This window comes from Camelus bactrianus, chromosome 20, assembly GCF_048773025.1.
Source record: "Camelus bactrianus isolate YW-2024 breed Bactrian camel chromosome 20, ASM4877302v1, whole genome shotgun sequence".
NCBI classification, from domain to species: Eukaryota; Metazoa; Chordata; class Mammalia; order Artiodactyla; family Camelidae; genus Camelus; species Camelus bactrianus.
In genome coordinates, this window is record NC_133558.1 from 10027139 (window position 1) to 10048619 (window position 21481).

The window sequence follows — 21481 nt, forward strand, 5'->3', positions numbered from 1 at the left end:
TGTGTGTGCCCAAGTGGTGTTTTCCTTGGGAAGATGCTGCAGATAGCATGTAGACATTTAGTGCTTGAGAGTCTCCTTCCTCTCCCCTCGACCCTTTCCCCCTGAATTAAAGACGAGGAGAAGGCTCGCCTGTCTCTGTGATGCCTGCTTTCCTTGGGAGCTCAGCTTCTGGGAGCAGTTGAAACACCCTCTGAGGTGGTGGCGACGTCGGGTTCGTGGTGCCTGCCTCCTCCTGGCCTTGGAGTTCGGTGGGTAGAGCTCGTGAATGTCTTCAGCCTTCCCTCCTAAGGATGTCTCGGGCTTTGAAGGAACTTCATCTGTTTTCCTGTGGGTAATTGACTCCTAACTGGAAGGGTTAGATCTCAAGGAAGCAGAGTGTAGATAGGATTGTTGTTAGTATTTAAGGGGAACTGAGGAACAACTTTTGGAATTGTGTTAAAACATTTGTATTTAAAATTTTTTTTCCTACCCCTACCTTCTAACGTGGAAGGCGGTATACATAACCTCAAAATCTAAAAGCTGTCATGTTTGCTGTTCAGTCTGACAACATGTAGTGAGGAAGTAGGCGCTAGGAATCTTCAACACAGGCATTTTGGAGATGCAGGTTTTTATTTCCCACCTGGCAAAGCAAAAGATGAGTACATGTCATCAAGAATAATGAAATCATAGTTGCAAGAGAAGCTGTTACGGGAGTTACTGTATTCAGGTTTTATAGAGGAGGTCAGAGAAGATGGGGGCTAGAAGGAGCCTTAGTTTTTTCCTTTTCATAGGCCTCCCCTCCCCTTCCCCCTCAAAAAAAAAAAACAAACCCAAAAAACCAAGGACATAGAAGCCCATTTGCCCAAGAGCCCAAGTTAGTTCAACCAAAACAGCCAGGTCCTTGCCCTCGAACCACTCTGACCAAGCAGGGCTTTACAAGGATTCATCTCAAGCAGATTCAACCAAAAATAGCTCCTCTAGGTAAATCGGGTTAATAGCAGACTTTTACTCTAAATAGCTGCCTGTGTAATTTAATTAAGACAAGTGCTGCAAATATTTAACATCCTGTGGTTTTCAGCATAAACAAATGATTTCATCTGTTTATATGTAAAGCAACGAATGAGGCCTCTGAACCAGTAAGGTTCAGAGGCCTCCAGAAGTACCATAAAGCGGGCATTCCAGGTCACAAACCTCTTCTCACGGAGCCGGCGAAGTCCTTGCGCCGGGATGAGACAAACACGGGCTGTAACCGTGGAGCAGGGAGGACGGGAGCACCGAGGGTCCAGCCTGCAGCCAGTGCTGCTTGCTACAGAGGTTGCTGTGAGTTGGGCTCTGCTAGCCTCCGGGTTCACTTGAGGGTGTGTTTATTTTCTCTGTACTATACAGGATGTTTACAGCCATCTTGTGTGGTTTACCCACAACTGCACTTGCATTTGAATTTGGTGGGCAGCTTGCCCTGGGCCCAGGATATCCCCTGCCCGACCCCCCACAACCTCCAAGACACACACACTCACACGCACACTCATGCACGCACGCCCTTGTTTCTTTGACTAGCTGCCAGGTTTGTAGTGTGTGTCTGGGATAGAATAGAGTGGGTAATTATTTTGGGGATGGAAACAGGAATCTTTTTTTTTTTTTTTTTTTGAATAGGCCTTTCAGCAAGTTGGCAAAGCTTCAGGGCCAGCTCCCACACCGGTACAAAGAACACGGCTATGCTGGTCATTCTGCATTTGCCAGACACAACACATCTTCTTTTTTAAATGAACACCCCTCTCCCCTCCATCCATTGCTTTTTGTTTAGAATTGGGATGTAATCTAAGTAATTGGATTTACCAGCTTATGTCTTGAATATTTGAAAATTGAGTTAATAAAGTGGCGTTTAGGCATACACGTCCCTCCTGGAGGACCAGCTGGGCACTGCTTTAAACCGTCTGGTCCCCCTTGCCCCTGCTTTGTCCAACCGAATTGTGAGCATACCCCGTGTCCTCCTTGGGTTTGTAAACTATCAGACATCCTGGTCAGAAATGGAATTTAATTAACCTAGAAATTGCTGTTGTGCCATATTTAAGGCTGCCCTAGAGATTGAGCGCGCAGATAGCAGTAAGCTGGTTAACTCTGTGCTGTAGATAACCCCAGAGGAAACCTGGAGACATAGTGCCACCCCCTCGCGAGGCCAGTGGTGGCAGACTGCCCGGGAGGCTTCTTAATGCAGGATTTGGGGAGGGCGGGCAGGGACACAGGGAGGTGTTACAGAACAAAAAAGATACTTGTCACAGGGCTTTGTCAGCTACCAGTGCATTGTCTTGCAATTCATTTGTTAACTTTGAAAACAATGCTAGTGTTTATTTTGGTCTACTGCTTTATTCCGATCAAGGTGCTATATATATATTTTTAACCTGAGTATGAAAAATATTTGAAGATTTATCTGGGCAAAATTTTAAGTGATCAAGGAAATTCTTCTTTTGGCTGTTGGCCCTGATGCCAACTAACCCCACATCAGAGAAAGCTTCTTCGGTGTTTCTTGGGGCATGGACGACAAAAGAGGAAGAAGATGGACCCTCTCCCTCCAGCTCGTGCAGCTCAGCAAGAGGTGCCAACAGTCTCTGATGTATGGGGGTCAGGTGTGGCAGGACCCTCCATCTGGGTGCAGCAGATCGTGGCCCATGGGCAGTTGTGCTGTGTGGGGGCAAAGGTGTGCCTTGGGGTGGGGGTGGCACCTTGTAACACACTTTGGCTTTTGTAAGACGATGCTCTTGATGCCAGGTGGCTCCCTAAATCCTTAATAAGTGATGACGGTGGTGATGGTGGAAATTGTGACCATGTGGGCAGATTCCTAGTGGATTCTTATGAAACTGATTCTTACTGAAACTAAGTTCCAGTTGACATTTGGGCAGCCATCTACTGGGATGGCCAGTCACCTTACCAGGGGCAGAGCCGCAGGCCTCTCCTGTTGCCCTTGAGTGGTTCCAGATCCATCCAGGTGTCTTCCTGCCACCTCCAGATTGCCATTCCGTCTGCCCCTCTGCTCAAAAAAAGTGTGTAATTCCTAAAGGATGACAGGTGAATTATATCATAAATGGGACAGCAGCAGAGTGTCCCTGCCGTTCTGTGCCAGCATCTATGGGGGGCTTGCCTGGTCGCATGGCAACACGTGGTCGCAGAAATAGGCTGGAAGGAGGAGACTGTAGGGGAGCCCACTCTGCAGCTCACCGAAGGGCAGAGGAACAGAACTGGGGTTGAGTGGTTGTCGTGGGGGACGTGCTGTGGGAGGATGGTTCAGTCTTTCTGAGGAGGGGATTTTCAAACAGACATGGAAAATTTTGACTCCATATAAAGCAGCAGGCTGAAATGTTCCCCTTGCTGGATTTTGGGGAGAAGCCAGCCATGGCAAGATGAAGGGGAGGGGTGTTCCGGCTGGAGGAGGCAGTCTGAAGTGAGCAGGGTTCCCCTGGGAACCTTTGCCTCTATCCTAAGAGCATTTATTTCTATGTAGAGTGACACTGGGGGAATCAGCAGTTTTAATTGCAACCCCCTCTACCCCTCTTTAGGGTATTTTGCTTTAACAGGATTCACACCAGCAGGGCTGAGCTTTGTCATAACTGACTTGACGTGGGAGCTTCAGAGAAGGCACGCCCCAGATGGCCTTACCCACAACAAGGGGTTCAGATAGCAAGCTGTATGTTCTCTCAGTGCCGTCTGAAGCTTTTAGTCCTTTAATTCACATAAGCACGTTTACGGCACGGAAGCTGATGAACAGAATGATTTGATCTGAAACCATTTCTGGTCCCTCTATCTTACTGCCCAACCCAGCCTTAGATTTCAATACACTGCCAATAAAATGTTACCCTCAATGTATTTATTCATGTATAAATGTCTTTACACTTTTCTTCCTCAGTTGGTTTAAGTTTCTTTGGCTTGCTAGAGAGTTTGGTTTAATTGGTTTAATTGACCTCCCGAGCATGAAGGAGTCTTCTGTAAGGGAAATTCCTTCCTTGATCAATTAATGAAATACTAACACAGAAGTGAGTCACGCTCCGCTAGATACCCTGCAGTTTGTGTGAGGGACAGATGACCTCTGTATTTCCTGCATTCTGGCTTGTCTGTATATTCCGGACGGGCAGGAAGGGACCACCTGGCTTAGATTAAGGCTGAAAGCCTATAGGGGCCCCAAATTCTTGCTTTTTTCTCCCCGGACCCCCAGGAACCCCAAACTCTCTCCACCCTCACCCTCAGGATGGCTCTGAACCTCCTTAGTTCAAACTAAATTTCCATTTTAAAGCGTTTTTGCTCTGGTAGTGGAATGGAAGGTATTCCTGGCTAAAACGTTAGTCACCTGTTGGAGGGGTGCTTACCTGCTGACCCACTCCCTGCTGGAGCCCGGCCACTGAGTGCGGGCCCCCTCCTCTGCACCTGAGCCTGCTTCCTCCCCCAGCATCTCCAGGTGCAGGTAATCTGGTTCTTCAACATCTGGACCTCCCTGCCCCCTTTTCTGTACTGATTTTGAATTCCTGGAATGAGACAGTCTAGAATGAATCACCTATCCTGCCAGCATACTGACACAGCTAAGAGCTTCCTCCGCGGACTTGGCCTCCGAGTTGTGTCATTCAGATTCCTTTGTCGTGTGGGGCCGGCCAAGCAAAGTCACACCTTTGTAATCCCCCGGGACTCTGCCCGATGAAAAGGCAAACCGCAGACCTGCCCTTTCTGCGAAGTATGGATTCTTCGGGCCTCTTTAAAAAGATACTGGTTTGTCTTGTTCTTCAGTTCCTGCTTTCATCTGGGTCTCACAAATGCTTAATCACTTGGGAGCTCGGCGTATTCCTCTGAGGGGTATTTTATTTTACTGCCGCTTTTTAATCTGTTGTGGCCTTATTTTTCATAGCCTCCCTGAGAAAGTCATCAGGCAGAAAAGCGTCTTTTATTTGAACAGCGGTCAGAGCATTTATCTCTGCGGTTCTAAAATTGTAGAACGTTGTGCTGGGTCTGCTCCGGGGTCTGCACTCCACCTCTGTTGGCGGGTTTGTTTTTCATTCAGGCTGTGCGGCTTCTCATAATGTGTGGCATTCGTCATTTGCCAGCTTTTGGGAAAGCAGTAAGCACTGAGCATCCTGTACACACGCAGGCAGCATTAGGTCCCTTTAGTAGTAGCTCATGAGTTGTGTCCATTTACATGAAGATGTACACATCATAAAATTGCCAGTTAGAAAACCCCTTTTCAGTTGGAAAACCTGACAGGTTTTCTAACAGGGCGAGAAGGTTGGTGGAGAAGAGCATCTCTCTGTTGGATGAGGAGGGTAGGCCTCCTGCGGCCGGCCAGCCCGCCCTGAGGGTGGCAGTGCCTGGCGAGGGTGTGGCTTGTGGGACCGAGGTTGAGTTTTATATCTGTTAAATCTAATAATAAATTCGAGCTTGTAGGTTATATCTTTCATTTTCCCCTTACGGTAGCTACTCTTTTCTTACAAAAATACCCATTTGCAATATGCAGAAAATCTAAGGTGGTGAGAAAGAACCAAATACAAAAGAGATTTTCGTCTCAGTTTGAGAAGCACTGCCCTCAGGTCTCTCAGTCAGTCACCCCTGCCCCGTCTGATCCTCCTGGGAGGTCACTCCTGGGCTTGGTGGCTTGTCCAGCACATACTTCTGCTCACTCACTGTCTTCTAGACAGTGGTTGAGGGGGAGGACAAAAAAAAGCTCTCCATTCTGCATAACACAGGAACAGGGGTATCATTTTGTTCCCTTACCATTACAACGTTTGGAATTTCTCTTAAAGTCGTTTAGCTTTCCACCAGTACCTTGTTCTGTGGCTGTTCCCCTTCAGTTATTCCTGGGTGCTTCTGATTTGCTGTGATGTTACTGGATTTTAAGGTTGGAGAGTTGTTGCCCAGTCAGTAAGCAGCAGTCATGCTGTCTCTCCTTTGATCACATGTCAGTTCATATCGGGAACATGACCTGTGCAGAGGTGTTTTTGGTGGGTCCTAGGGGAGGAGGAGTAGAGTCTGGGTGGGACACAGGGGAGGTTAAACTTAAAGGTACTAATTTTTACAAAGGACAAAACCAGTGTGTGTGGGGGGAGTATTTTGTTGAATACTAGATTGTTAACTTAAGCTGTTAGGGCATTTTGAAGATACTACGCGTACTGTTTTATACAATCCCAGCAGTAGTTACGGGAAGACTTGTTTGTGCTTTACGAACGTAGACGCGTGTGATGCTCCAAACAGCCTGAATTGGGTTGGCGGGGTAGGGGGGCATTATCAGTCCCACGCAGTGATTGATTCTGATTTGGAGTTTGAACCAGAGCTATTCAACGCCCTGTGCTATAGGGCTACTTTTGGGGTCTTTTTTCCCCCTTGCTCTCATACACAATTTCTTGAGCATCTTTATGAGTAGGGCCAAGAGAGATGGTTTAAAGCAGGACACACATAGGTCTACACCCTCAGGTGCTTACTTGCCACGAGGCTCTGAGATCTTGAAAACTGAAGGAAGAGCTAATAGGAGGCAGTTTATGATAAAGGTCACATCAGTTACACAGAAGGTAAAAATACTCAGTAGAGAAAGGAAAGTTAACTATTGGCCACAGCGTTAGGAAAGAAGTAAATAAACCTTTGCAAGGTTCATTAGGATTCAAATTAATAGAATGTCTGACATGTAAAATTCTGTAAATGAACGAGGTCTGGTTAAGGAGATCTAAGTTGTGATTTGCAGATGCCAAGTGGATAAATTAGGGGTTCGGTCTCTATGTAGGATGGTGATGAGGGGAAGAGGCCTGAAAGGTAGGTTTAGGCCAGTTTGTTGAATTCCTAACTCTAAGGAGCTTTTGTATAGGCGAGGGTAACACATAATTTGGTGGTGAAGGAGGGGTTTTGAATAGACTAGAGAAATAGATTTTTTTTCTGCATTACACGCTTTAAAAATTAATGTAGTCTTTTATGTGGCTGAATTGGAGTCAGAAGAGTTTAGAGATGGGGAGACTACTTCCCCTGGGGTATAAGACCAGGTCAGTGACAGGCCCAGGTGGGCCGGGTGCAAGGACACAGTGTGAAGGCAGCTGGGCTTGTGTTTGCGACAGTATCTTGTTAGAGCAGAATGCCGTGTAAATCTGGCTAAACGTCCAAAAGCCATTAGCCCTGTGTCACCCAGCGCCACGTGCTGTCATTGCAATACCCAGGCATGCACATGGTTTGTGCACAGGCATGCCCTTGTACGCACACGTACACACAATCTCAGGGTGCATATTAACCGGTGTGTAAAACATAGCCCTTTAGGCAAATTTATTGCCCTTTAAAGCAGGCTCATGGTTTATGAGAGTGTGAGAGATACAGAACCTTAATTAGAAAGAGTTTGCTTGAAATAGGGTCTCTTTTCCCTTTTGTGTCATGATTTTATTGCTGCACGTAGATCTACATCCTCCGATCTCTGCTTAATTTATTTTTAATTTTCTTTTGCTCTTACAGGCCCAGGCTGCAAGCACAAAGGAAGTTTGCTCAATCCCAGCCGAACAGTCCCAGCACAACTCCAGTAAAGATAGTGGAGCCATTGCTACCCCCTCCAGCTACTCAAATTTCTGACCTCTCTAAAAGGAAGCCTAAGACAGAAGATTTTCTTACCTTTCTCTGCCTTCGAGGTAAGACTGTGTTGCCAGTTTGGACGGAGCAGCTGAAAGAAAAGGGTACAGGTCCTACCCAGGAGTCAGTGCTGGCTTTGGTCTCTGCTCTGCTCATGTTTGAATTCCCCCTCCTGGTTTGAGGGAGGGCGAGTTTAAGGTGAGAAATCTCACCAAGAGGGTGCTTCAGCCTTCATATGTATTTCTCCTTCTATTTTTCTTTGACTCTTAAATCACCTTTCTTGGCTTCTCAACACACAATGTCACAATTTGTAGTTTCTGAATAATCGACTTCTCCCTGGCGTCTTTTTAGGACCTCCACCTCCACCATCACCATCACACACAGGCTTTGGTGGGGGATTGTGGATGGGTGTGATGCACCCTTCCCTTGCTTTCCTGGTGTTTCCTGAGGTCTGGAAGTAAGCCGCGCTGACTGAGTGTCCTCGCCCCTCCCGGGGCCGAGCCGCTTTAGGGAAGACAGTAGCCATGCTTTCTGAGTGCAGTTAGCAGTGCAGACGCTGCTTTGTGCACACGAGCAGGACCGGTGAACAGGGAGTGTGAGGGATGGGTTTGGGTTTACACGGACTCATTTGGGGAAAAGTACCTACTCTTGGAACTTAGTGAGGGAAGAACTCAAAGGATGGTGAGAGAGACTGAGAGCCTCTTCGGTTTTGGTCAAGAGTATCACGCAAGTGAGTCTTGATTCTCCTCACTGTGCCCTGTTGGGGGCGCACGATTTCAGTCTTGTCGCTCACATTGGTCACTCGAATAAGGTGGGTCTGTCAGGCGTCTCCACTTAGCCTCTTCGGCCTTTATAATTTATTACGTATTTCATGGGGAGGCGCTTTGAAACGCATATTTCATTTCTCGTCAACCTAAGGGTACTGATTTTTTGGTATCTGTGTGGACTCATTTCCTGTTTTGTTTGAAGGGTGGTAAACTGCTACTGTTATTCATTTTGATGTTAGATTGTCCCAGATCTCGGCAGTGAGCCCCTTCAAGCTGGCTTCCTTTGCCTTCTGACCTGTCCCTGTCACCCTTCCAGCCCGGCTGCCTGGCACAGCAGAATGCCCCAGGCTCATGTTGGGCACTCCTTCCCTCAGCCCTGGAACCAGCCATTTGTCCAAGGAGCCCTGTTTATTTTAAGGAACAACTGCTCTTTAGAAGCTAAAGTCTGGGCCTGAGCTGTGCTCATAACGAGTGTAGTGGAAATGTAGTGTGTGTGGGTGTGTAAGCGCAAGAAATGTGTACACACATGCTTGTTTAGTGGGTGTATCTGTGTCTCTAGGTCTGTTAAGATCCATGAATGAGCACCAAGACCCCCAGTTTTAGTTTAGCCCCAAAAAGTTCTTTCTGGTTATCTTCTTTTTTTTTTCTCCATATTAAACCCCGAGAAGTCTGGCTCCCATTATCCATAATGTATTTGTGTATATGATCCATCTTTCCCAGTGTGCCCCACCTCCCATCTCTGCTGGCCCCCCGCCCCCAGCCCTTCTGATCTCACTTGGCTCCGACCCCCTGAGCAGGCTGCCCCACGTGTGACCACCTCTTCACCTGGACTTGGCTCTCACACCTGACACGCTCCTGCCTCCCTCCCCTGCTCGCACTCTCACCAGTTTGTGTCAGGATTGAATTGTTAGGGGAGGGAGAATGAAGGGTGGAGGTTTATGTTCGACATTGCAGGCTGTTGGTAGTGCTCCAGGATGCTCAAGATGTGAAGGAGGAGAATGTTTGTGTTTCAGGGTGGCTCCCTCGACCCTCACTAAAGGGAGATGGGGGTAGCTGGGGCTCCTACCAGCAGCGCCCTTGAGTTTGACACAGCACCTTGCCTGCCGAGAGGTCCTGGTGATCCTGGGTGTTGAGGGTGAAGATGGAGAGGACGGTATGAAAACCCAACAGGAAGGAATCAGGTGCTGGATTGGCTGTGAGGGGTGAAAGGAAGAGGAAAGGTGAGAATGACCAGCAGGCCTGAGGATGGTAGGGTGTGGGGTGGTATCACCAGAAAGGAGAGTGAAGGGGACCAGGTGCTCAGAAGGAGGAATTTGAGTCAAAGGGATCTTTGAAGGGTCTGCAGTGTCACCAGCAGCAGGATGCTTCAGGTAACTAGGTAAAGCTCTGTGTTGGTGGGACTCTGCCTTTGGGTCTTTTTAGTTCCACTGGAGCCAGGATAAACCTGGGAACCGTGCCTTATCCCTTTACTTCTCTTGAGGAAGATTCACGCATCCTGATTTGTTATGGTGTCAGAACACTGCTCTGCTGATTATAGAATTTAGTTATGAAAGCTTTTCATATGGAGTAGGTACGATTTGTTTTTAGAGATGAATTTGTGTTTGTGCCATGTGTATCTGTACATGCATTATTTCATATTTTCCATAGTTTTGAGTGATTTGGAGAGGACCTTACTTGGAGAGACATGCTTATTGCTCAAGTAAATGGCATCTGGGGAAACATTTCCAGGTACCCAGCTTCAACACTTCCAGACTCCTTAAAAGACACGAGAGTCTTGTCTTTTCATAGACAGTTTTCTTCTTTCAGTTGTCAGAAGGAACAAAGGTTTCAATAAGTGAAACCTAAAAGATGTTTAAAACAGTTTTGAAAAAATGCTCTGAGGCTTGGAAATTTATTGCTACGTCTGTGAGCCAGGCAATAGAATAGGTTTTTTGTTACTTGTTTTTAGCTGACATGCAATAAGGGTTTGACAGAGTACTGTACTCTCTTAGTCTTTCTCCTGTACTGAGGTATTTAAAGTGTGGAGGCACCTTTTTAAAAAAAATAAAAAACCACGGCTTTGTGAGGTCAGGCGTGTTTACCTGATCTGGCTTTTCTAAAAGCCCCAAATGATAGGTGATTCATTAAGTACTTTGTGATCCTGGAAATGTGGTGGGTTTGGTGGCATTAGATGGCATTTTTCAATACACAATTCCTTGAGCTAATTAAAACTCACATTTTGAATTGTACGAGGGTGAGATGATCTCTGTTGAAGTGGTTCTTTACTAATTTTCTTTCAGTTTCAAATGGAGAAAAATAAGGTATCAGACTTTTTTTTAAGTCCTAGACGTATTTCATGTTCCTAAAGGGAAGATCAGCAGAAAAAATGGAGAAACAGGCCAAAAAAATAAATAAAAATACGCGGCATCGCCTCAGTCTCCCCCCGCCCCCCAATCTCCCAGAGACAGCCACTGTTGACGTCCTGTTTGGTCAGTGTTACTGAGCCTTCTCTGTGCCTGTACAATAAAAGTCACCCCCTTCCCCCTCAGTGGAACTGCATTACATTTTTGTAATCTGGGTTTCCCATTTAACAGTATCACATAAATACCAGTTCCATGGTGTGGATGTCTCATAATTTATCTGATTCTTTGTTCACAGTTAGGTGTATTTCTTACTTGTAGATATATCAGACGCTAGTGACACCTATCCTCACCTAAGTCTTTGCCTCCTCTGGCATCTTTACAGGCAAAGTTGGCAGTTGGGAATCTGGTTAACTTTCTATCTCTGCGTTCTGATTCTGATACTTCTCTTTTGGTGCGGGTTCCAAGCGAAACAGAGCTTGTCCAAGCCCCAAATTTGATGTTCAGCCTCAGGAGCACAGTCACTTTGTTGGGGTAAAGAAGGCGGTCTTACTAATAAACTTGGGAGTGATAGGAAACAAAGTTTGGCTCCGGAAATCACGAAGAAATCAAAGATCTGAACACGATGTTTGTTGCCAAAGATTACAGACAATTCTTTTCTCCAGTCCCCAATTATTGCCTCTAATAGCCTCAGCGCTAATTTGGAATGTGGAAGAGGATAAATCTTGGGGCTGAGCAAAAGAGGGAAAGTGCGGTTCTTTTAGCCTCGGTGTTCATTGTCCATCAGTGACACCCAGTGAGCCTGAGACCCAGCCTTCTCCCCACAACTCCATTAAGTATCTTCACCGAAAAACTGACCTATTAATAGTCCTGGGATTACTGTGTACATGTAAACACGGCAGCCTTCATTCAGGGTTAAGAAGCTTTAGAGATTTTTTAAAAATCTGTTTTCAAGCACTCAGAGACCTTTCAGTGAAGTTTGGCAAGGCTCTCTGCTGTCAGGACCTAAAATCTCTATAAAGGAGAGGAAGTTGGTAGTGCAGGCTGCCTGGAGTTCTTGCCTGCAGTGTGTTTACGTGTAAATGGCTGCTTTGAATGGGGTTCACGTGTCTCCTGCCAGAGGCTTAATTACTATCTTTCTCAGGTACGTGGACCTGCACCCTTGGGGAAGGGGGAGAAGGGTGCCCCATGCAGCGCGCAGCGTCTCGAACCGTTGCTGCGTTTTCTGTCACTAGTCTCTTTATTCTGAATGAGTTCTGTCGTCCTCTCTTTGTTCTATGATTATAAGCAGATTAAAAAGCTGCACAGTAGAACAGCGGCGGGTTAAGTGATTCTCTTGTTTATATTTTTCTCTTTATGGGGCGCTGTAAACAAGGGGGCTCCCCAAAGAGCAAACCCTGAAGATACACACCTACACATGGTTGCTCCTTCTGAGCGTGGGTGTCACAGTCTGATGTCACAGTTCAGCCTGAAGAGAGCTAAGGGGTGGTGGTGGGTGGGTTTCTAGGAAAGACCCACACTGTCAGCAGAGCCGAAGCAGTCCTTTCTGTTTGGGGAACTGCATGCCTTTTGTTTCCCAGGTCTTAGAGAATCTTCAGTGATCTGCTGTCGTTCAGTTGCTAATTAATTCAGCAAGCCTTCATTGAACCCCTTTTATATGCTAGACACCTAGAAACAGGAAAGCAGTGTGGTGGGTGCAGTAGACTCCTGGCAGTGCCAGGGGAGAGGGTACCTGTGTGGAGCAGGAAGGAGTCAGCTCCCTGCCCAGGGCTGTCTCTGGGTGACTGGGGGAAGGAAGTAACCTGTAGGCTGGCTTCGTAGGCAGGGAAAGTTCTGCAGAAGCCCCGACCAAAGCGTGGGCTGGTGTTGGGCTGGTTGCCTGGAGTGCCCCTCGTGAAAGCAGGAAACTTAGATGTGGGCCCTGGGCTGGATATTAGGGCATCACTGAGGTTTAATGTGCCCTGGTTGAGTAAGATGATCCTGGCGGCATCGGAAAATGGATTGAGGCTACAGGGAGCCTATCGAGAGGGTTTTATTTTAGGAACTCAGGCAGGAGCTGAATGAAGCCTAGTCGATCTTGGGTAGAGGACTTAAGCTGCTCTCAGCCCAAGTGTCCTCATTTGTGAAATCGGTGTGTGGTGTCTTCAGCACACAGTTGCTGTGAGGTTGAAGTCATGGGTGTGAAGCAGGCCGGATGGTGCCGGTGGTAGGTGCCTCCAGTACACTTATTATTTCCTAGTGAATTTAGGCACACCAATAGAGGATAGGAGGGACGTTCTGTTTGAAATTTAGGAGGAACAGTCTAAGAGACCAGCTGAGTAGAACGCAGGTACTAGAAGAGACAGCACACCCATGGAATTTTCTCTAGAGGCAGTTGCCGGCTTTATTGGCAAGGAGCACATATTTTGATACAGTACTGGCTTTGGGTATTGAGGAGGATAAATTCTAAGTAGGGCAAATGCAAAAGCCTGGGGTGATTTAGAGGTCACAGAATGAAAGGGGATTAACTTGCTAAAAAGCAATTAAGTAATCCTCCAATTGCAAGGAACACTATGGCGCTAATAATGAACTTCCTTGAGCAAAATGAGAATGTGGTACGTTACACCATCTCTTTGGGGAGGAAAGCCCCCTGTCACAGTGGTACACAACTTTTTTTTGATGGATCCTTCTAAGAGGCATTGTTTGCATCTTAATTTTTGAGAGAGGTAGCAGGGAAAGTGTGATCCGACGTGGTATTCTCACCACCTTGAGGATATCGGTGGCCACCCTCACTTTTCTCCAAATCAAGCCGGCCGTATGTTCCTCATCTGCTTGCTTTACCAGTAGAGTCTGTGTTAACTTGGCTGAGTTGTGCTGAGCAAGCAGTTTATTTGCCAGGATAGTTTATCAGGCTAGTTATGAGGAAACATGAAACCCTGGAATCCGTAAGTGCCGAGGAGGGGAGGGATGGATCCCCTCTAATTGCTCTGTGACCTTGATCAGTGGTTCAGAGTCTGAGACACTTTGCTCAGGGCTGGCCCCGCTCCAGGCCAGCTGGCCCTTGACCACGCATCGCCCTCCCTGAAGATGAAGCGGGCCCCCTCGTCCTGCCAGTGGCTGCCGGCGCGGATTCAGTATCCTTCTCACTCTCGTCTCTGGCCTTCCCCTTAGTTTCTAGAGAGTCCCTTAGTCTTTCTTGAAATCCATTTAGAGGTTGGTGGGGGGGAAAAACACTTGAAGTAGGGATAGTCCTGTTTGGTTTGCTGAGCACTTTGCTGGTGGCAGTCAGCATTCAGGTATTCGATATCCATGTCCCAAAGGCATGGCCCTTCCCCTGTGTTTATGCCTCTCTTAGGGTTTGTGGACCCTTTCGTGGTGAAGTGAGCACAGACGTTGGTGTTCAGACAGCCTCCCTGTGACCTTGATGAAGCTAATTTCTGGCTTGTTTCCAGCTCTGCTTCTGTGGGTAGAACTTACGTAGGTTGAGCCCAGGTGGCTGTTACGTGATGTGATTTGGGCATTCATTCATTGGTGGTGAAGAGATCCCGAGACCTGGTTGCGTTTGATTGGATGATTGTTCTTGTATGTTTCAAACCACAGGAATAGACAGCATGGGGGAAAGACCCTAAGGGGAGCATTTCAGCTGTTAATTAAAAGGTACTTTCTTCCTTTGCCGATGGCTGGGTCAGCCCACGAGCTGACGTTGTTGGGAGGGAAGGTAGCTCTCTTGCCAAGTCCCTCACTGCAGGGCTCTTGCAGACAGAACACGTGCCCTGACATGGGTCAGCAGGCACACCTGGGAGCACATAACTGAAGAGGGGGCGCTGAGGTGACAGTCACGCTGTCACTTACTCCCTTGAAAAAGACTCTTAGGGGCTGCAGGTCTCCAACTCTCAGAAGGCTTTGCTCTCCTGCCTGTTCCCAAGTTCCAGAAATTCTAACTTGAGTTCTTTGTGTTTCCATCCTGTCTCCCTGTCCACACCCCACTTTTCTTGTCACCAGTCCACTCACTTTCCCATTTAGAAAAGCAGATAGGAAATAAATCGCCTTTGCTCTTACTTGTGGGACATAACAGCCTGTTCTGTGTTGTTTTTTCCCTGAAGTCATGTATCAGCTTAATAATGTCACTGAAATGTAGGTGTTCACAGTGCTTTTGTCTGTGTTACCTCCCAGCCTTTGAGGTCATCATGGCTTTTATTTTTGAAGACATTAAGCTCATTGTACAGGCAAGTAAACTGCGTCTCCTGACAGGTGAGCACATGACTGCCGAGCTGACGCTTCATCTTGGATTCTGGGGTTCCAGCTAGAGTCCTTTTCACCAATTGGCATCCTTTTTGGGGGGTGCATGTATTTATTGTAAGGAGGAGCAGTCCTAGGATGGGCAGCATTGCACAGACTCCTCCTTACCCGGTAAGGAATAGAGGCTCCTGTTTGTTTGGCCTTGGGCTGGAGGGCTCTTCCCCAAGCCCTGCTGTGTGTACCCCTGGTGGTGCCAGAAATGACGTTAGCCCAGTGTTTAAAAATTTTATTGTAATATTAACTACCTTTAGGACATGTGATATTAATTTTCTTCTGATATGATAGAGATCAACTATTGAAATCATGATGTCAGTCACTTTAAAGCAAATAGCATGTGAAAGTGGTGATACAGAAGTGGACGAGGTTTGGGTAATCCTGTTGTAAGTTACTCTTCCCTGGTCAGTTCTAAAGCCTGCCCCGAAAGAGAGGTTTTCATTTAGTGTGTGACAGTTGTCCCCCAGTGTTGGTGTTTACGCATTTGGGTGCGTGCGTGTGCAGGGTGAGTAGGGACATCTGGTCTGTCGGGGTGACTGGTGCCTGGATCAGTGTCTCGTACTTACGTAGTGGGATTTACGAACCAAGGCAGTTGCAGCCGCTTTCCTCTGTGACTTTCCATTTTCGTGGGATGGAGTTCCCTAACTCAGAAAGTCAGTAAACAACTAACCCTCTGTCCCCCTACCCAGTCACTACCAGAACACTTTGAAGTTTTGTTGTTTAATTTCGTATGATAGTAGGGGCTGATGCCTTTCCGTCTCTTTGTGTACACTAAAGACCAGTCATGCACACGGCAAATCAGGGGGACAGCCTGGAGTTTATTACGTCAAGCTACAGCGTTTGACTCCTCCGCTAAATGACGGAGCAGGGAATCCCTTTAGGGCCTTTCCAAAATAGAACTGAGCTATGTTTAGCTTGTTAAGATAAAGAACCGGTCAGGGGAGGGAAGATAATGAGAAAGAGGGCTTGTATGTGTACATGATTCATGGAGAAGAATCCAATTTTATAGAAACCACAGCCCAAATTAGAGAAAGCAAGCTTTTGGATTAAAATGATTTCTGTTGTGGTTGTAACATACCACAGTTTGATTTTTGTCCAGATGAAAACATTTGGTTTTCACTTCAGTAAATATTGTGGAGACATTGCCAGCTAATTCTGAAAAGTAATGAAATACGGCTTTGGCAAAGCGCAGATGCGTTCTGCACTCTCGATTCCACCGACTGATCCAAGTTCAGATTTTTTTTTCACGTTTGCTAATGCGCTTGAATAATCAGGAGAGAAAAGTCTGCCTATAATTTTAATGGAAAACTGTATATACGAAGTACACGCGTAGAATTTATCTTGTATAACCCGTCCCTCCCCATACCTGTGCAATTCTTAAACCTCATATAACATTAAAAACATTCACCTTTCATTGATTACTGCTTTGAAACTACACAGTTTGTAGGGGGGATGTGTGACATGATTCTGTGTGACAAGCCCACTTCTCTTACTTGTAAATTAAGTCCCTCTCGTGGGGAGAGGCCCCCAGCCCCCACCCCCGGGTCGGGGCCTAGGAGCCCTTCCTGAGACCCCTTGTTTCCACCATCTCTGTGGTGTTTTGCAGCAGAGCCCTGCCGCGGAAAGGGGAAGGTCTCTTTCTAGGAGGCTTTTCCGTGTTATGTTTCCCGGCTGTCTCTCTCTTCCTGTTATTTTTGCCCTTGTGGCTCCATTCCCGTTTTCCTGAATTCTGAGTCCCCAGTGAGCTTTTCACAAGTTTGACTCTTCCCTGACATTTGGAGGAAAGACGTTTCCCTAATACATTTTCTAAAAAGGAAGCTTCCTCTTATCATGCGTGAACCTATAAGTTGCAAACGATTTTTAATGAAAATCTGAAAAACACATACTGTCATCTGTTTCAATTACTAAATATTAATTTAACTTTCGATTGACGCGGCATCGATGTGATTATATAATGTACCCATTCAGCCGTTTTATACTGAGGAATGTGGGATAATTCTCACATTCCTGCAGTGATAAATAGCCCCCGACCACTGTGTCCTCTGTGTGCTTTAAAATACCCTTTCCGTCATCTTCTTTTGAGTCTAGCAGATTCCTCCTCCTCTAAACTTATTTATAAATTAGATAAGCAAGCTTGTGTCTAGGCCAAGAAGAAATAAATACTCTCTGGTGAGTGTCTTAACTAGTCTTGGTTTCTCAGGTGCTTTTGATTTCCTTTTATGTGTTTGACGTTGTTCCAGGTGTTAGCGTATGGCAGGCAGTGTTCATCTATCAGCGTCATTATGAAATATGAGGTGATCTTACTGATCTTGTCTCAGCACAAGAAAGAAGCTGCTTTTGCGTCTTCTTTGCCAATGCTGTGGGGAATGTTGGCCTGGCCTCTCCATGACTTTCCAGAACGACATGCCAGTGGAGTCCTAGAGGGATTTCCAGTAACTACATGGCGACAAGAGTTTCAGAATATACAGTATTGGATTTAGTCTCTGCTACTTGCTGGAGTTTGTCTACATGGTCAGTGAGATGTCCAGGAATGCAGGTACCCAGTAAAGTCCCTGTTTCTTCTGGGGGAGAAGCTGATAGTTCAGGAGGTTACAGATTGGCGAATGAAGAAGCCTAGAGAACGGTAAGGCCATCCCCAGGCTTGGGGAGAGTGCCATCGTGATGAGGGGCACCAGCCGGAGGGGAGAACTGGTACAGGCCTAACTCCTGAGCCACAGGAATCTCTTGTTTCTGTTAGTAATTAACTAACCTCTCCACCCGAAGTTCATTATTACTGAGCATTAATTTCTTTATCTCCACTTAACCCTTCTCCCAGAAGTTTTCTCCCCTTTATTGTACGAGCCCCTCCATTCCCCATCTGGTTTGAGAATCTGCATTGATTGTTATTTTGTTGATACTTTAGGTCTGGACCATCACGTCAGTCACCTGATGAGAACCCATGTCACCATTTAGGGTGAGGGCAGTCTGCTTCCAGCCCCCACACTTAGGAGACTTCATATCCTTTCCCACCTCTGACTGCAGAGCCAGTTCTTGAGAATGAGTCCCTCAGGAAACCCTACCCACCCCCCATCCCTTCTTCACTGGTTTTCTGTTTCCTGTTTCTCGTTTCCCTTATATTAACTTCTGACTGTTTTTTAGAATATCTAACAGGCTACATCAGGTTGTTTGCATTTGCTGAGAAGCTATTCGAGCAAATGCATTAATAAGATGGATGGTTTTCTGCTTTTGTTGAAGATATTAGCCTGTATGCTTTCTTTAGTGTATTAATGAAACTTGAATTCTGAACTGAACTTCTAAACATTTCCTCTGTCTAGTTCTTTGGAACATAAACTTAGTGTTCACCCCAGTCTCAGAATCTTGATGTAAGGAATGGGATGCTTCACGCATTGGGTTTGAGTTTCAAAAAATCCTCAACAGATCCTGTAGGTGGAACTTAATTCCTTGTTTGTTTCTCATGTGCTCCACTTGGGTTTTCCCTGATTCTCTTTGAGACATAGACTCACCCCCCCCCCCCTTAAGTTACTCCCAAATGGCCTCAGTTGCAGAGTTTATTGCCTTTCTTCTGGGGGCTGGGAACGGGAAGGCTAGGGGGTGATGGCTTGCTTCTCAAAATTACATTCCTTTAATCCCACTTCCCTCCGGCAGATGGCGGAGTTGGCTGCATGAGTCACCGCAGGGTCTGTGCAAACACCTGCTCCGGTCGGTGCTAACCCACGTCTCCTTTCAGCCGCTAGCCCCCATGTCCAAGAGAGAGTGTGCGTGAAGGCTTTTCTTTAAAAGAAATCAGGCATGGATATTTGTTCTGGAAGGAACTTGAAGATAATTTATTTACCCTATTCTTTCTCATTTTGCCGAAGCAAGAAGTTTAATAACCGAGTCCATGGCTTCCAAGGGTTGACGTTCCCAGCTCTGTCTGTCTGGTATGTCACCTTATGTCGTGTGACATGCTAGAATGTGCTGGAGTTTATGGTAAATTCTCCCCGCCTTTTTTTTTTTTTTTTAAAAACTCAGAACCCATGTTGAGTGCTGAAATAAGGTTTCTTTTGCTTTTTCTTAAGTACTTATAAAGTTAAATTTAGGAAGGAAGACTCTAATAGTATTAGTGTCTTTGTGGAGGTTCTTGCCTCGTGCAAATGTGTGAGTGTTAAGTCCCGGCTGAAAACTTCTAATTAGGAAGGACGCTAACAAGGGTGGTGTCTCCTCCGTTTCTAGTCAATCTTGTAGCAACTGTAAAGCCACTTAGAACAAGAGTAAATATGATGTTCCAGTGGAAATACGGTAAGAAATTTCCTTCTCTCTTTTTTTTTAAATTTCATCTGTAACTTCTGTTTGATTAGATTATTTCCCCCTGAAGCCTGTCAGGTTTAAGAACCTTCCTTCTTTTGGGAACCTGCTTCTGACTGAAGTGATCAAAGGGGAAAAGACAGAGGAGATGGCATTTGTGTTCAATCCTGTTATCCACTGAGGGTCTTCGTGCCAGATACATCCCTTTGGAGTTTCATTTCCACCTGAGAGCACGATGCACGTAACCTGCGGGGTTGTGCAGTCGGCGGGCCGTGGCTCTAACAAGAGGAAGGGGAGTGGAGGCACCTGCTCTGTCTTCGCGTTTCTGTGTTGGCGACTTCCGCTCTCTGATGCTGCTTGTTCATTTCCGTCTCCTTGTTTGAGCAAGTAGCCCCCAAATTGGACAGGGATGTTTTAGCCATTGTGGTTGAAGTTTGAGATCTCCATTTGGGAAGGAGAGCAAATTTGGTTACTTGAATCTTGACTGTTGTTTTTGGAGTGTTTGCTCCTTCACAGGAAAGTGGGCTAGAGAAGAGACTTTGACATTTGTTAGTTTTCCTGTTACTTTGGTAGTAGCTCTCCTCAAGATACTTTGTGGGAAGGAAGATTGAAGTTGCTACCAGAAGATAATATGACCCCCCCGCCCCCATTTTAACAGCCTTTGGTCTCAATATACCTATGAATTGACTGATCTCTTTGTGAATTGTCATGATTTGATAAGAAAGAACTGCATTGTGCTTCTTTGTAATCTTGAGCTTAGTCTCTGGTGTTACTGTTCTGTCTTAAGTTCAGAAACTAAAGCATTTGGGGATGAAGAGGTCAAGGTGTAAAAGGAGTGAGGAGTGTGAGTTCTGTGAGGAGGCTTTGGTTTTTAATCAAGCCCTTTTGGTTATTCTTATGCAGGAATTTATATTAATAATTTTACATGCTATTAACCTGACCATAATATCAAAGTAGCTTCCAAATACATTCTGAGTTCGGGGAATCCTTACCTGTCATTCACCTCATGTGACTCTGGCACAGTTTCTTCATATCAGGAGGTGTTAGAGTCTATTTTTACTCCTTGCTTCTCTGTGATTGTCTTTTCTTTCATTTGAAACTCATTTGCTTACATTCATATTTTTTAAGTCTAGTAAGTTAAAGACATACCCTGGAATAGTCTCTCATCCTTGACACTGTGGTTAGATGTGTTTATTTTATTGATTTTTCTCTCTCAATTCAATCTTTGGTGGCCCCCCTCCCCACACCCCACACCCCCTTCTCAAGAGCTATTGAAATGAGATTTTCAAAATTTTGATTTGTTATGTTTTTGAATGGCATCATCCCCCTGCTGGGGGATTTTGCTTGAAATCTGTTACAAGGACACAGATGGAGTTATATTTCCTGGGGGATGTTTGAAAAATAAATTAAAAATGGCAGTAGAGATGAATAGCTTTGTTTATCTGCTCACTCATGAGGATTTAAGTTTGTAACTTAATAAATGGCTCCATTTGAAGTGCTCCTTCTGGAAGGGGTGATGATCCAGGCCTGTGTTTATGTGCCTCCTTTTAAATCCACCAGGTTCTCCTGCGCTGCCCAACAGCATGGTATATTTCGGAAGCTCTCAGGACGAGGAGGACGTCGAGGAGGAAGATGATGAGACAGAAGATGTCAAAACAGCCACCAACAACGCTTCATCTTCATGCCAGTCAACCCCCAGGAAAGGAAAAACCCACAAGCATGTTCACAACGGACATGGTAGGTCCAGTGTTGAAGCTGTGTTAAAGATAAGATCCAAAGCTTTGAGTGAAAGCTGGCATAGACCAGGTATTGAGAAGATGTTGAAGGCTGCGTGGCTGGTTAGTGGCGAAGCTAGTTTTGGTTACTTAAGTGCCAGGCACTTAAAAACCGGAGAGATTGGTCCAGTCAGGTGTATTCCAGACAAGAGGACTGTTAGGATAGGCATACGCATTTTTATGTTTGTGGAGATGGTAAATTCGGGAGAGGAAGGCATCACATGTGAGCAGGGACAGTTAAGATGATTTCATCAAGAGGCTGTTGTGGTCAGCTTGCTGTTGTGATTTTCGCAGGCTTAGATAGTGTGGGAGGGAAAGTGTTACCCACTCAGCATGTGAAATCAGGTAAATGCATATGTATCATGATCTAGACTGATTTTTTCCCCCCATGAGTGTTGAGTGTTACCAGTGTGGGGGAGGATGTAACCCAGAAAGCAGGAGCAAAAAGTTGCATTTGAGAGAGAGAGGAAAGTGTAAATTAGTTGGCCATGGAACGTACCCA

At 46.0% G+C, this 21481-nt stretch overlaps 1 protein-coding gene across 5 annotated transcripts in view; it reads left to right on the plus strand.

Moving 5' to 3' along the window:
• JARID2 (jumonji and AT-rich interaction domain containing 2) overlaps positions 1-21481 on the plus strand; it is a 228771-nt gene that overhangs the window by 161976 nt on the left and 45314 nt on the right. For all 5 annotated transcript variants that reach the window (XM_074348127.1, XM_074348129.1, XM_074348126.1 and 2 more), the window contains 2 exons: positions 7432-7601; positions 20765-20941. In XM_074348127.1, coding sequence (XP_074204228.1) covers positions 7432-7601; positions 20765-20941 — 347 coding nt within the window. The remainder of the gene's footprint in view (positions 1-7431; positions 7602-20764; positions 20942-21481) is intronic.